The sequence below is a fragment of the Chiloscyllium plagiosum genome, unplaced genomic scaffold (genome assembly GCF_037043375.1).
Source record: "Chiloscyllium plagiosum isolate Xiang-an unplaced genomic scaffold, Cpla_swu_hap1 HiC_scaffold_19, whole genome shotgun sequence".
Classification (NCBI taxonomy): domain Eukaryota; kingdom Metazoa; phylum Chordata; class Chondrichthyes; order Orectolobiformes; family Hemiscylliidae; genus Chiloscyllium; species Chiloscyllium plagiosum.
In genome coordinates this window covers 5,427,524-5,441,343 of record NW_028270157.1, presented here as the reverse complement: position 1 = coordinate 5,441,343, position 13,820 = coordinate 5,427,524, and the positions used below count along the sequence as shown (strand labels likewise).

At 44.5% G+C, this 13,820-nt stretch overlaps 1 protein-coding gene and 1 pseudogene across 1 annotated transcript in view; one reads left to right on the top strand and one right to left on the bottom strand.

Moving 5' to 3' along the window:
- The window catches only part of arl1 (ARF like GTPase 1), a 28,363-nt gene extending 24,317 nt beyond the window's left edge, over positions 1-4,046 (bottom strand). Inside the window, exon 1 of the mRNA XM_043708729.2 lies at positions 3,900-4,046. Within this exon, the coding sequence (XP_043564664.1) occupies positions 3,900-3,903 (4 nt within the window). The 5' untranslated portion in view covers positions 3,904-4,046. The remainder of the gene's footprint in view (positions 1-3,899) is intronic.
- Positions 4,047-5,728: 1,682 nt separating this feature from the next.
- Positions 5,729-6,655, top strand: LOC148146707 (uncharacterized; annotated as a pseudogene).
- Positions 6,656-13,820: the final 7,165 nt, after the last annotated feature.

The following is a 13,820-nucleotide window of genomic DNA, read 5'->3' as shown; positions in this document are numbered from 1 at the left end:
GTTCACATACACACCCTAAAAAAGTTATCCCTTTTAAATCTTTTCCCCTCTCACCTTAAATCTACGTGGTCTAGTTGTGGACAACCCTACCTTGGCTTACCACCTTATCTATGCCCATCAGGCTTTTATAATCCTCTGTAAGGTCATCCCTCTGCCTCCAGTGCTCCAGGGAGGAAAGTCCCAGCCTCTCCCTGTGAACTCAAACCTTCCAATCTCAGTAACGTCCTTACAAGTCTTTTTTGCACCCCTTTCCAGTTTAATGAAATCCTTCCTATAGCAGGTTGACCAATTGTACGTAATACTTCAAATGTGACCTGACTTGTAATGTGACATCCCCACTCCTGAACTCAATGCTTTGACCAATGAAGGTAAGTGTGCCAAACACCTTCATCACCTGTCTGCCTGTAATGCTACTCAAGGAACTACGTATTGGCTTGAAGGTAGGAGACAGAGGGTGGTGGTGGTGGAGTGTTGTTTTTCAGACTGGAGACCTGTGACCAGCGGTGTGCCACGAGAATTGGTACTGGGCCCACTGCTTTTTGTCATTTATATAAAATGACTTGGATGTGAATATAGGTGGTGTGATAAGTATGCAGGTGACACCGAAATTGGTAGTGTAGTGGGCAGTGAAGGTGATTATGTCTGAGTATGACAGGACCTTGACCAGACGGGCTGATGGGCAGCAGACAGACTTAAGATAAATAGGAGAGATTGTATTTTGGTAAGGCAAATCAGGGCAGGGCTTAGAACAAAGAACAGTACAGCACAGGTACAGGCCCATCAGCCCTCCAAACCGGCACTGACACTTATGTTTTAATACAGAAAAATACAATCTTCAGGAAGATTCCCTTCCTATTCATGTATTCATCCAGGTGCTTCTTGAATACTGCTACTTATACACTTAATGAGGAGTTCCTGAGGACTGTTGCTGAACAAAGACCTCGGGGTGCAGGTTCATAGTTCCTTGAAGGTGGAGTCACAGGTAGACAGGGCAGTGAAGGCGGCATTTGGCAAATGGGACTAGATTAGACTATTTGAGCAGCACAGACAAGTTGGACCAATTGGTCTGTTTCTATGCTGTACAAATCTACCACCAATGTTGTAAGTTGGATGACACCAACTTTTTCTCACTGACCCACTCCCCCCTCTTTGTCTCCTGAATGTTATACACACACCTATAGATCCAAACTTACTAACCATGCTTCTTGTATTCTCATCCAAATTACTTATATAAATTATGAACAACAGTCAACCCAGCATCAATCCTTGGGGCAGAACATTGTTCAGGCTGGAGGCCTGTGACCAACAACCCTCTTTATACTGAATCATTTATTTAAGTCTCTCACTGACATTTCCCTCCCTCTATCCCCTGTATATTATTCCCACTGTATATATTGTACATTTAAAAAGTTTATCACTGACCCATTTCTCTACACTCTGTATTACGTATATTCTCTACTCTCTGTACATTGTATATTTTATACAGATATCACTCACTGACCCATTTCTCTCTATCCCCTATTATATGCACACATCTCTATACATTGTATATAACCTGTATATTTTAATAAGTCACTCACTGATCTATTCCTCTCTGTATCCACTGTATATTATACATATTCTTATATTGTATACTTTACATAAATCTCACTGATCCATTCCTCATCTATCCCCTGTATATTATAAACCCATTCAAAGTTTGTGCGAAGATTTGTAGCTCGGGTGCTCGTTGTTGTGGTTCTGTTCGCCGAGCTGGGAATTTGTGTTGCAGACGTTTCGTCCCCTGTCTAGGTGACATCCTCAGGGCTTGGGAGCCTCCTGTGAAGCGCTTCTGTGATCTTTCCTCCGGTATTTGTAGTGGTTTGAATCTGCCACTTCCGGTTGTCAGTTCCAGCTGTCCGCTGCAGTGGCCGGTATATTGGGTCCAGGTCAATGTGCTTGTAGATTGAATCAGTGGATGAGTGCCATGCCTCTCATCCACAGATTCAATCAATAAGCACATCAACCTGGACCCAATATACCGGCCACTGCAGCGGACAGCTGGAACTGACAACCGGAAGTGGCAGATTCAAACCACTACAAATACCGGAGGAAAGATCACAGAAGCGCTTCACAGGAGGCTCCCAAGCACTGAGGATGTCACCTAGACAGGGGACGAAATGTCTGCAACACAAATTCCCAGCTCGGCGAACAGAACCACAACATTATAAACCCATCCCTATATATTGTGTATTTTATATAATTAACTCATTGAACAACTCCCCCTCTCCTCAGATATTATGGACACGTCCCTAAAGGTATAGGGAACATTTATACAATTCTCATAGACCCACTCCCTCATCCAGTGGTGACCAGTGGTGTTCCACAGGGGTCAGTATTGGGGCCACTGTTGTTTGTAATATACATAAATGATCTGGAAGAGGGCACTGTTGGTATGATCAGCAAGTTTGCAGATGACACAAAGATTGGTGAGTAGCAGAAAGCAAAAGGGACTGTCAGAGAATACAGGAGGATATGGATAGACTGGAGAGTTGGGCAGAAAAGTGGCAGATGGCTTTCAATCCAGACAAATGAGGTGATGCACTTAAGCAAGTCTAATTCTAGAGCGAATTATACAATGAATGGAAGAGCCTTGGGAAAAGTTGATGGGCAGAGAGATCTGGGAATACAGGTCCATTGTGCCCTGAAGGTTGCTGCACAGGTGCATAGAGTGGTCAAGAAGGCTTATAGTATGCTTGCCTTCATTGGTCAAGGTATTGAGTATAAGAGCTGGCCAGCCATGTTAACATTGTACAAGACATTGGTTCGGCCGCATTTAGAATACGGTGTACAGTTCTGGTCGCCACATTACCAAAAGGATATGGACGCTTTGGAGATGGTGCAGAGAAGGTTTATGAGAACGTTGCCTAGTATGGAAGGTGCTAGCTATGAAGAGAGCTTGAGTAGGTTAGGTTTTTTCTCACTAGAAGAAAGAGATTGGGGGGGGGGGGGGGGGCGCGGAGGGGAACCTGATTGAGGTTTACAAAATCATGAAGGGTATAGACAGGGTGGATAGAGACAAGCTTTTTCCCAGGGTGAAGGATTCAATAACAAGAGGTCACGCTTTCAAGAGGTGGAAAGTTTAAGGGGGATACACGCGGCAAGTACTTCACACAGAGGGTGGTGGGCACCTGGAACACATTGCCAGCAGAGGTGGTAGAGGCAGGCACGGTAGATTCATTTAAGATGTGCTTGGACAGATGTAGGTGTAGGTGAGGAGCAGAGGGAAACAAATGCCTAGGAATTGACCAACAGGTTTAGACAGTACATTTGGATCGGCTCAGGCTTGGAGGGCCAAAGGGCCTGTTCCTGGGCTGTAAATTTTTTTTGTTCTTTGTTTATCCACTGTATATTATACACACACCTCTATATAATGTATATATTCTACATAATTTTCTCACTGACCTACTCCCCTTCTATCCCCTAATACACACACAACTAATGTTTATATTTTAAATAAATCTCTTACTGGCACACTCCCCTCTCTCTCTCTCTCTATTCTATATACATTACACTCCCCCCTCTCTCTATTCTGTATACATTACACACACCCATATAATGTATATATAGTATTCTATATAATTTTCTCACTGACCCACTTCCCCTGTATATTACATACACACAACTATAAATATTTAAAAGTCTCTTACTGACGCACTCCCCCTCTATCCCCCATACATTATACACACACCCTATATAATCCATATGTTCTATAATTTCCTCACTGACCCACTCCCCCTGTATCCCCTATATATTACACACATACAACTATATAATGTATAAATTTTATATAAACCTCTTGCTGACTCACTCCCCCTCCCCTATATAACGTATATATTCTATATTATTCTCTCACTGACCCATTTCTCTTTTTGCTCCGACGTGGCCGTCGACTCCAGGCTGCGCGCGCACCTCCCGGCAGAGCCTGCGGCCTATCCCCGTTTCCTTCCGCCGCAGATTCGCGTCCCGGAACCTCCGAGAAATAAACGGCCTTTTCCCGCCTGCACTCCACTTAAATACCCGGCATTTACCCCTCACCCTTCTCCCCTCGCCCAACACCGGCGGAAAACCAGCCGGGCGTCTTCATTTATTCCCGATCAGCCGATTCGTCACGGCTCCGTGCCACGTGATCGGTATAGGCGTCCTCCAGCCGAGGAGGGCGCTGCTTCACCGCCATCGACCGAACAAGCTGATCGCCAACGGCGTTGCTCCAGTTCCAAGTGGTTGTGGTTTAATTTAAAGTGGGTGCTAAAGGAAATACCTAGTCCGCTTTATTTTAATTGCAAATGCAAAGATTAATTCTTATTGATGCATTGCAGTGGTGCCTGTGCTTCCTTCCAGCCCCATTCATTCCTGAAATGGAGTTCTGTTGCATTTGAAATATAAGCTGCTTCTCTTTCCAAACCCACTGCCAAGTGTGCTAAGTATCTCTAGCATTTTCTATTTTTATTTCAGACCTCCAACATTTGCAGTAATTTCATATTTTGTTCATCATTGTGCCATCCTTGACCATTAATCTTTATGAAAGTGTTGTTTCTCCTTCAATTTCTTCTGAATGTGCTTAGTAATTCTTATGCTAATATGATGTTTCAATATTTAACATTTCTCTCACTGTTTTCAGTCTGCAGCACTTTAAACTTGTATTCTTGTTGACATCAATGCTGACTGTGCAATTTCTTTGACTGTCACTCTTTTAAAGCTTCATATTGCAGTAGCCCACTGCAACTGTATTCTCAGCTTCCTGACCCACAGACTGCATTAAGTGAAGATGGACAACTGCACCTCCCCCATGATAACACTCAATGCTGGAGCTCCCCAAGGTAAACTTGCAGGTTGAGTTGATAATTAGGAAGGCAAATACAATGTTGTCATTCACCTTGAGAGGACTAGAAATGATTAGATTAGATTCCCTACAGTATGGAAACATGCCCTTTGGCCCAACAAGTCCACACCCACTCTCCAAAGAGCAACCTACCCAGACCCATTCCCCTACCTTATATTTACCCCCGACTAATGCACCTAACACTGTGGGCAATTTAACATGGCCAATTCACCAGCTGTGCACATCTTTGGATTGTGGGAGGAAACTGGAGCACCAGAGGAAACCCACGCAGACATGGGAGAATGTGCAAACTTCACACAGATGAGGTAGGAATTGGTCCCTGGTGCTGTGAGGCAGCAGTGCTAACCACTGAGCCACCATGTTGCCCATATAAAGGCATGAAGGTTCTGAGGTTTTATAAGGCCTGGTCAGACCACATTTGAAGTATTGTGCTCAATTTTGGGCCCCATTTCTCAGGAAGGATGTATTGGCCCTGGAGCAGGTCCAGGGAGGTTCACACGATGATCCCAGGAATGAAATGCTTAGCATATGATGAACATTCGAGAACACTGATGCTATACTCACTGGAGTTTAGAAGGATGAGGGAGTTTCTAATTGAAACTTACAGAATACAGAACAGCATGGACAGAGTGGATGTTGGGAAGATGTTTCCATTGGTAGGAGAGACTAGGACCTGAGGACACAGCCTTAGAGTAAAGGGAAGACCCTTTAGAACGGAGATAAGGAGTAACTTCTTCAGCCAGAGAGTGGGAAATCTATGGAATTCAGTGCCACAGAAGGCTGTGGAGGCCAGGTCATTGAGTACATTATGAGGAGAAAGCAAGAGGATGGGGTTGAAAAACCTATGAGCGATGATTGAATGGCGGAGCAAAGCCGATGGGCTGACTGGCCTAATTTCTGCTCCTGTGTCTTATGGTCTATGGCCTTAGGCACTCTCGGCCCCCGACTGTACTCCCATAACTGTGTTACCAAATTCTGAATGAATGCCTTCGATAAGTTTGCTGAGGACACCAACCATGGTAGGACAGATATCAAACAATGATGTGTCAAAATACAGTAGGGAGATACAGGGCTTAGTGACCTGGTGCAATGAGAACAACCTCTCTCTCAACTTCAGCAAAACTAAAGAACTGATTGTGGACTTCAGAAAGGAAGGAGGAGAATACATCCCCATCCACCTCAACGGAGCGGAGGTTGAGAGGGTGGAGACCATGAAGTTCCTCAGAGTGATGATAACTGACAACCTGACCTGGACCTCCCATGTGGATTCGATGGTCAAGGAGGCACAACAGTGCCTCTTCTTCCTCAGGCAGCTCAGGAAATTTGGCACTTCCACAAGGACCCTCACCAACTCCTACAGATGCCCCATTGAGAGCATACTGTCCGGGTGTATAACAGCCTGGTACGGCAACTGCTCTGCCCAGGACTGTAAGAAACTACAGAAGGTGGTGTGCACAGGCCACACCATCACGGAAACCAACCTCCCATCCATGGGCTCCATTTACACAGCTCACTGCTGCGGAAAGGCTGACAACATCATCAAAGACCCCTCCCACCCCAGTAATGATCTCCTACAACCTCTTCCATCAGGCAGGAGGTACAGAAGCTTGAACACGTGTACCAACAGGTTCATGAACAGCTCCTTCCTGGCTGTTATTACACTGATGAATGGATTAACTTCAAATAATGCTGATCTTGTTAATGTTGACCTTGCTGTGCACACATCCTGTGCAGTGTAACCTATGCCTCTGTCCAAGGTTTGTTCACCCTATGATTTGTATGACCTTGCTATGATCTGTCTGTATTGCTCGCAAACAAAGCTTTTCACTGTATCTAGGTACATGTGACAATCAATCAATCAAATTCTTCAATAAAGTATTAGATTCTCTTAACTGTTCATTCTGTGATGTCATGTTCTGCTTTTAAGTTTTCATGTTCTGTTTCATTTCAGTATGTTTATCCATACTGTAACACAATGACAGCACGCATTGATGTTGTAGAATCATCGGGATGTGCAACACAGCAACAAACCTTTCAGTCCAACTCATCCATGCCGACCAGATATCCTAAATCAATCTAGTCCCATTTGCCAGCACTTGGCCCACATTTCTCTAAATCCTTCCTATTCATATACCCATCCAAATGCCTTTTAAATGTTGCAATTGTACCAGCCTCCACCACTTCCTCTGGCAGCTCATTCCATATGCGCACCACCTTCTGCATGAAAACATTTGCCCATTAGGTCCTTTTAAAATGTTTCCCCTCTCACCTTAAACCTACGCCTTCTGGTCCTTGGAGCAGCACATTCTGGAACTAGCCAGGGAGTAGTTCATATTAGACTTGGTACTGTGTGATGTGACGGGGTAACCTAATGACCTCAGAGTAAAGGCATCCTTAGGTAGCAGCCACCACAAGTGATTTACTTTTATGTTCAATTTGAAAAGGAGAAAAGTGGGCGTGAGACTAGTATTTTTTAACTTAAGGCAACTGCATGGGCATCAAAGTGAACTGGGATACTAAATTAGGGGAAATATCAAGAGAGGAGCAATGGCAGCCATTAGATTACTTAGTGTGGAAACAGACCCTTTGGCCCAACAAGTCCACACCAATGCACAACCCACCCAGACCCATTCCCCTATATTTACCCCTACCCCTAACACTACGGCCACTTTAGCATGGTCAATTCACCTAACCTGCACATTTTTGGATTGTGGGAGGAAACCGGAGCACCTGGAGGAAACCCACGCAGACACGGGGAGAATGTACAAACTCAACACAGTCAGTCGCCTGAGGCAGGAATTGAACCCGGGTCTCTTGCACTGTGAGGCAGCAGTGCTAACCATTGTGCCACCGTGCCCCCCATTGAAGGGGATATTTGAGAATACACTTCAGATGTGGTCTCCCAAGCACCTTGTACAGTTGCAGGAGTTCTTAAACTCTAAACTCCATGAAATAAGGGCCAACATTCCAATAGCCTTCCTAATTACCTGCTGTCCCTGTGTGCTAGCTTTCTGTGTTTTGTGCACAAGTCACCCCCAAATTCCTTTGTGTCACAGCATTTTGCAATTTCTTTCTCCATTTAAATAATATTCTGTTCTTTTGTTCTTTCCAAAATGAACAACTTCACGTTTTCTCATGTTCTATTCTATTTGCCACCTCATGCACACTCACTCAATATCAGTATCTCTCTCTAAACTGATTTGGAGATGCCGGTGTTGGACTGGGGTGGACAAAGTTAAAAATCACACAACACCAGGTTATAGTCCAACAGGTTTAATTGGAAGCACTAGCTTTCGGAGCGCTGCTCCTTCATCAGGTGGTTGTGGAGTATAAGATTGTAAGATACAGAATTTATAGCAAACGTTTACAGTGTGATGTAAAAACTTGATGTCTGTGTCCAGATGTGAGATTTTCTTGGAGATCCTCTCATGCCTTTCCAACTATTTTTGTGTCATCTGCAAATTTGGCCCCAGTACATGCAAGTCATTAATGTATATTGTAAACAGTTGCAGTCCCAGCACAGATACCTGTGGAACTCTAATGGTTACATGTCGCCATCCTGAAAATGAATCCCTTATTGTTTCCCTGCCCATGAGATAATTCTTTATCAATGCCAGTATACTACTCCAACAGCATGGGCTCTTATCCCATGACTTCACCTTCCGTGAAGAACTAGTCAAATGTCTTCTGCAACTCCAAATACAACACATCGACCAGCTCTCCTCTGTCCGTTCTAGTTGAGATCCTCGAAAAACTCCGATATATTGATCAGACATGACCTCTGTTTCATGAAGCCATGCTAACTCTGTTTGATTAGATTATGGTGTTTTGCAAATGTTACTTTCTTAATAATTAATTACAAGATTTTAGCAGGATATATTAGCTTGAAATATAAAACACAGTTAATAAGGTATCTAAGAAGGAACAGAGGGAGTAAAATGAACATACAGACATATGAGCAAGTAGGTAATTTGACACATGAATCAGTTCCATCTTCTAATAAGATTGTAGATGAACTGATTGTGACCTCAGTCCCATATTCCTGCCTAACCCTGATAACACCTCACTGTCTTGTTTAACAAGAATCCATCTACCTCTGTCTGGGGACTTTGCTTCCACCAACTTTTCAGGAACAGAATACTAAAGTCTCAACATGCACTGAGGGAAAACATTGGGGCCTGTACTGTTCTGTGCTGTAATGTTCTATGTTTCTATTTCTCCTAATCTCTGTTTTAAATAGAGTCCTGGAGTCATATAACATCAAAACAGGCCCTTCGGCCCACCATGCTTGTGCTGACCAACAAACACCAATCTACACTAATCCCATTGACCTGCACTTAGTCCATAGCCTATCGTGTCCTGGTATTTTAATTGCTCATCCAGATGCTTCTGGAATGTTGTGAGAGTCCCTGCCTCCATCACCCTGTCAGGCAGCACACTCCATATTTCTACCACCCTCTGGGTGGAAAAGCTTTTTCTCAGATCTCCTCTAAACCATTTGCTCCTCACCTGAAATTTATACCCATAGGTATTAGACACATTTGCCATTGGGAAAAGACTCTCACAATCTACTCTCATAATTTTGTATCCCAAGTCAGATCCTTCCTCTGCTGCAGGGAAAACAGACCCAGCCAATCCAGTCTCTTCTCATAACTGAGCCTTTCCATCCCAGGCACCATCCTGTGAATCTCCTCTGCACCCTCTCCATGCAATCACATCCTTCCGATAGTGCGGCGACCAGAACTGCACACAGTATTCCATCTGTGCTCGAATCAATGTTGTAGAAAGTTTTAATGAGGCTTCCAAGTCCTGGGTAATGAAGACAAGCCCCCTATATCCCTCCTTCCCCACCCTGCCCTCCCGTGCTGACACCTTCAGGGATCTACGGACATGTACATCAAGGTCCCTTTGTTCCTCAGTACTCCTTAGGGACCTACCATTCATTGTTTATATCCTTCCCTTATCAAACCTCCCAAAGTGCATCACCTCCCACTTATCAGGATTAAATTCCATCTGCCATTGCTTTGCCCAGCTTACCAGCTGATCAATATCAGACTGTAGCCTGGCCCTCCTCACTATCAACAATACCACTAATTTTCATGTCATCGGCAAACTTACTAATTGAACCTTCTACATTCATACCCAAGTTGTTACTGTATGTAATAAACAGCAAGGGTCCCAGCACTGATCCCTGTGGTACACCACTGGTCAGCAGCTTCCAATCACAGAAACAGTGCTTCACCATCACCCTCTGCCTCCTATTTGGAAGCCACTTTTGCTCCCAGCCTTGGATCCCATGGGTCCTTACCTATTGGACCAGCCTTCCATGTGGGACCTTGTCAAAGGCCTTACTGAACTCCGTGTAAACCATATCAACTGATGAAGGAGCAGCACTCCGAAAGCTTGTGATTTCAAATAAGCCTATTTGACTATAACCTGGTGTCATGTGACTTCTGACTGTGTCCATCCCAGTCCAACACCAGCTCCTCCACATCGTGGTTTCCGAGTATTGATTAATCCTGTTCTTCAGAATATTTTCCAATAATGTCCCTCCCCCTGCTGTCGGGACTATCTGCTCTGTAATTACCTGGTCTGTTCCTACTGCCCTTATTGAACAAAGGAGCCACATTAGCTATCCTCCAGTCGTCTGGCATTTCACCTGTGGCCAGTGAAGTATTAAATATCACCGTCAGGGCCCCAGCAATCTCCCTTACCTCCGATAACAGACTGGGATACATCTCATCAGGCCCTGGGGATTTATATACTTGTCTATCTATTAAAGCATCTAATATCTCCTCCTTATTAATCTTAATGTGTTCTAGAACCTCACCACCCCAACTGAAATTCCCAGCTACAGTGAATATGGATGAGAAATATTCATTTAAGATCCTCACCCACCTCCTCTGGCTCCGTGCACAGGTTGCCCCTTTGGTCTCTAATAGGCCCCACTCTTTCCCCAGTAACCCTCTAACACTTTACATAGTTATAAAATGCCTGGGGTTTTCCTTGTTCCTATCCGCCAACGATATTTCCTGGCCCCTCATTTCCTTCAGAAGCAACCCCCCCTACACGCTCCATACTCTCAAAGGGTCTCCCCTCTATTTAATGCGCTGTTCCTGACATGTACTTCCTTCTTTATCTTTATGAAATTCTCAATATCCCTTGACACTCAGGGATCCCTGGACTTGCTGCCTTCACTCTTAGAGGAACACACTGGTCTGAAATCTCAGTACACTACCTTTAAAGGACTCCCACTTGCCAAAGTTAAAAATCACACAACACCAGGTTACAGTCCAACAGGTTTAATTGGAAGCACTAGCTTTCGGAGTGACGCTCCTTCATCAGGTGGTAGTGGAGGGCTCAATCCTAACACACAGAATTTATAGCAAAGATTTACAGCGTTGACTGAGTCACATGAGTACCTGCCAGAGTGTGGACATAGATACCACCATTACGCATGGGGACACCTCCCACCCTGTACATGGCAGGTGCTCATGTGACTCAGCCAACGTTGTCTATCTTATACGCTGCAGGCAAGTATACCCGGAGGCATGGCACATTGGGGAAACCGAGCAAAGGCTACAACAACGGATGAATGGGCACCGCACAACAATCAACAGACAGGAGGGTTCCCCCCCAGTTGGGGAACACTTCAGTGGTCCAGGACATTCAGCCTCGGACCTTCGGGTGACCACCCTCCAAGGTGGATTTCGGGACAGGCAGCAGAGAAAAGTGGCCGAGCAGAGGCTGATAGCTAAGTTCGGTACCCATAGGGAGGGCCTCAACTGGGACCTTGGGTTCATGTCACATTACAGCTGACCACTATTGCACTACACACACACACACACACAGATACTCTTACACACACACACTCTCACACACACAGGCACTCCTATACACACATATACAGGGACACACGTACACACAGATGCACACACAGACACCCACATACACCCTTACAGACACACACACTCCCACACTCACACATGCACCCCCTCACAGACTTAAGACACTCTGCACTCACTACACACACACATACACTTTCTCACACTCTCAACCCCCAACCCAGAGAGAGACATACACACACACACACACACAGACAAAGACCCACATGCACACACATATTTTGTGGAATTTGTACTTGCAGGGTTACATTGTACTTTGCTCAAAAACTGCATGCATTCATGTAGAACTCTGAGCTCAAAAACTGGATGAACTTATGTAAAACTCCGTTATCTCACTTTTTAGATTAGAATCAATCTAAACATCATGGCATAGACAGAACACAGGGGGCTAACACCTTCAACATATTGTCTATCTATCACCATTGTTAACAGCTAACCCGAGAATGCAACTTTTTAAAAAAAAGGGTTTTGTGATTTATACATGAAAGGAGTGAAACTATCACTGTATTCTAACAGATGAAAGGCTTAACAGACAATCAATTTTTCAATGTATAATTTCAGTTACATCACACTGTAAATTTTTGCTATAAATTCTGTGTTAGGATTGAGCCCTCCACTACCACCTGATGAAGGAGCGTCGCTCCGAAAGCTAGTGCTTCCAATTAAACCTGTTGGACTATAACCTGGTGTTGTGTGATTTTTAATTTTGTACACCCCAGTCCAACACCGGCATCTCCAATTCATCACTTGCCAAATGCAGACTTACTTGCCAGTAGCTGCTCCCAGTCTATATTTCCCAAATCCTGTCAGATGATATTGAATTCAGCCTTTCCCCAGCTTAGACACTTACCTTCTGCACAACCTTTATTGCTTTCCATAATGACTTTGAAACTCACAGAGTTATGCTCACTGTCCCCAGAACACTCACCCACTCAAATGTTTAACACTTCACCAGCTTCATCCCCAAGGGTTCAGTCCAGCACGGCCCCATTTGTGGTCAGACTATCTATGTACTGATACAAAAACCTGTCCTAGTCTAATCATTACACGTTAAGGTGATCCCAGTTAATGTTCGGAAAGTTGAAGTCTCCTCCAACTATAATCCTGTTCCACTCACACCTTTCTGTGAATTGCCTCCATATCAGCCCCTCCATCTCCCTCTGACTGTTGGGGAGCCTGTAGGGTAATCCCAACAATGCCTCTTTTTTTATTATTTCTAAGCTCTACTCAGACAGTCTCATTTGAAGACTCTTCGGGGACATCTCTTGTTAGTGCAGTGATGGATTCTTTTATCAATAATGCAATGTCCCCACCTCTCTGACATCCCCCCATCGTGCCTGAGACTTCTACATCGTGGAATGTTGAGCTGCCAGTCCTGTTCTTCCTTCACCCATGTCTCAGTTATTGTAACAATATTATATTCCCACTGGCTGATCAATGCTCTAAGTTCATTTGCTTGAACAGTTAAGTTCCTTGCATTAAAACAGATACATTTAAGCTCTCCGGCCCATGTATCTTCTCCATCTGCTGATCTGTCCTCGCATTCCTTCGACATCTGATTGGACCTTGCCTCTGACTTTACATTTAGTCTGCACCCCGTTCTCCTGCTGGATCAGTTTAAAATCTCCCTGGCAAGTCTATCCTAGACTTCCTAGCAAGGATAGGGGACCCAATCCAGATGAGGACAACCCTTGTACAGATCTCACTATTCCAGAAACTGTCCCAATGATCCAAAAATCTAAACACCTTCCTTTCACACCATCCCTTTAGCAATATGTTCATCTGACTTACCTGCAGTGTGGAAAGAGGCCATTTGGCCCAACAAGTCCACACCGACCCTCTGAAGAGTGCCCCACCCAGATCCATTCCTCTATCCTATTACTTTACATTTCCCCTGACTAATGCACCTAACCTACACTTCCCTGAACACAATGGGCAATTTAGCATGGCCAATTCATTCCAACCTGCAGTTCTTTGGACAGTGGGAGGAAATCCATGCAGACATGGGGAGAATGTGCAAACTCCACAGAGAC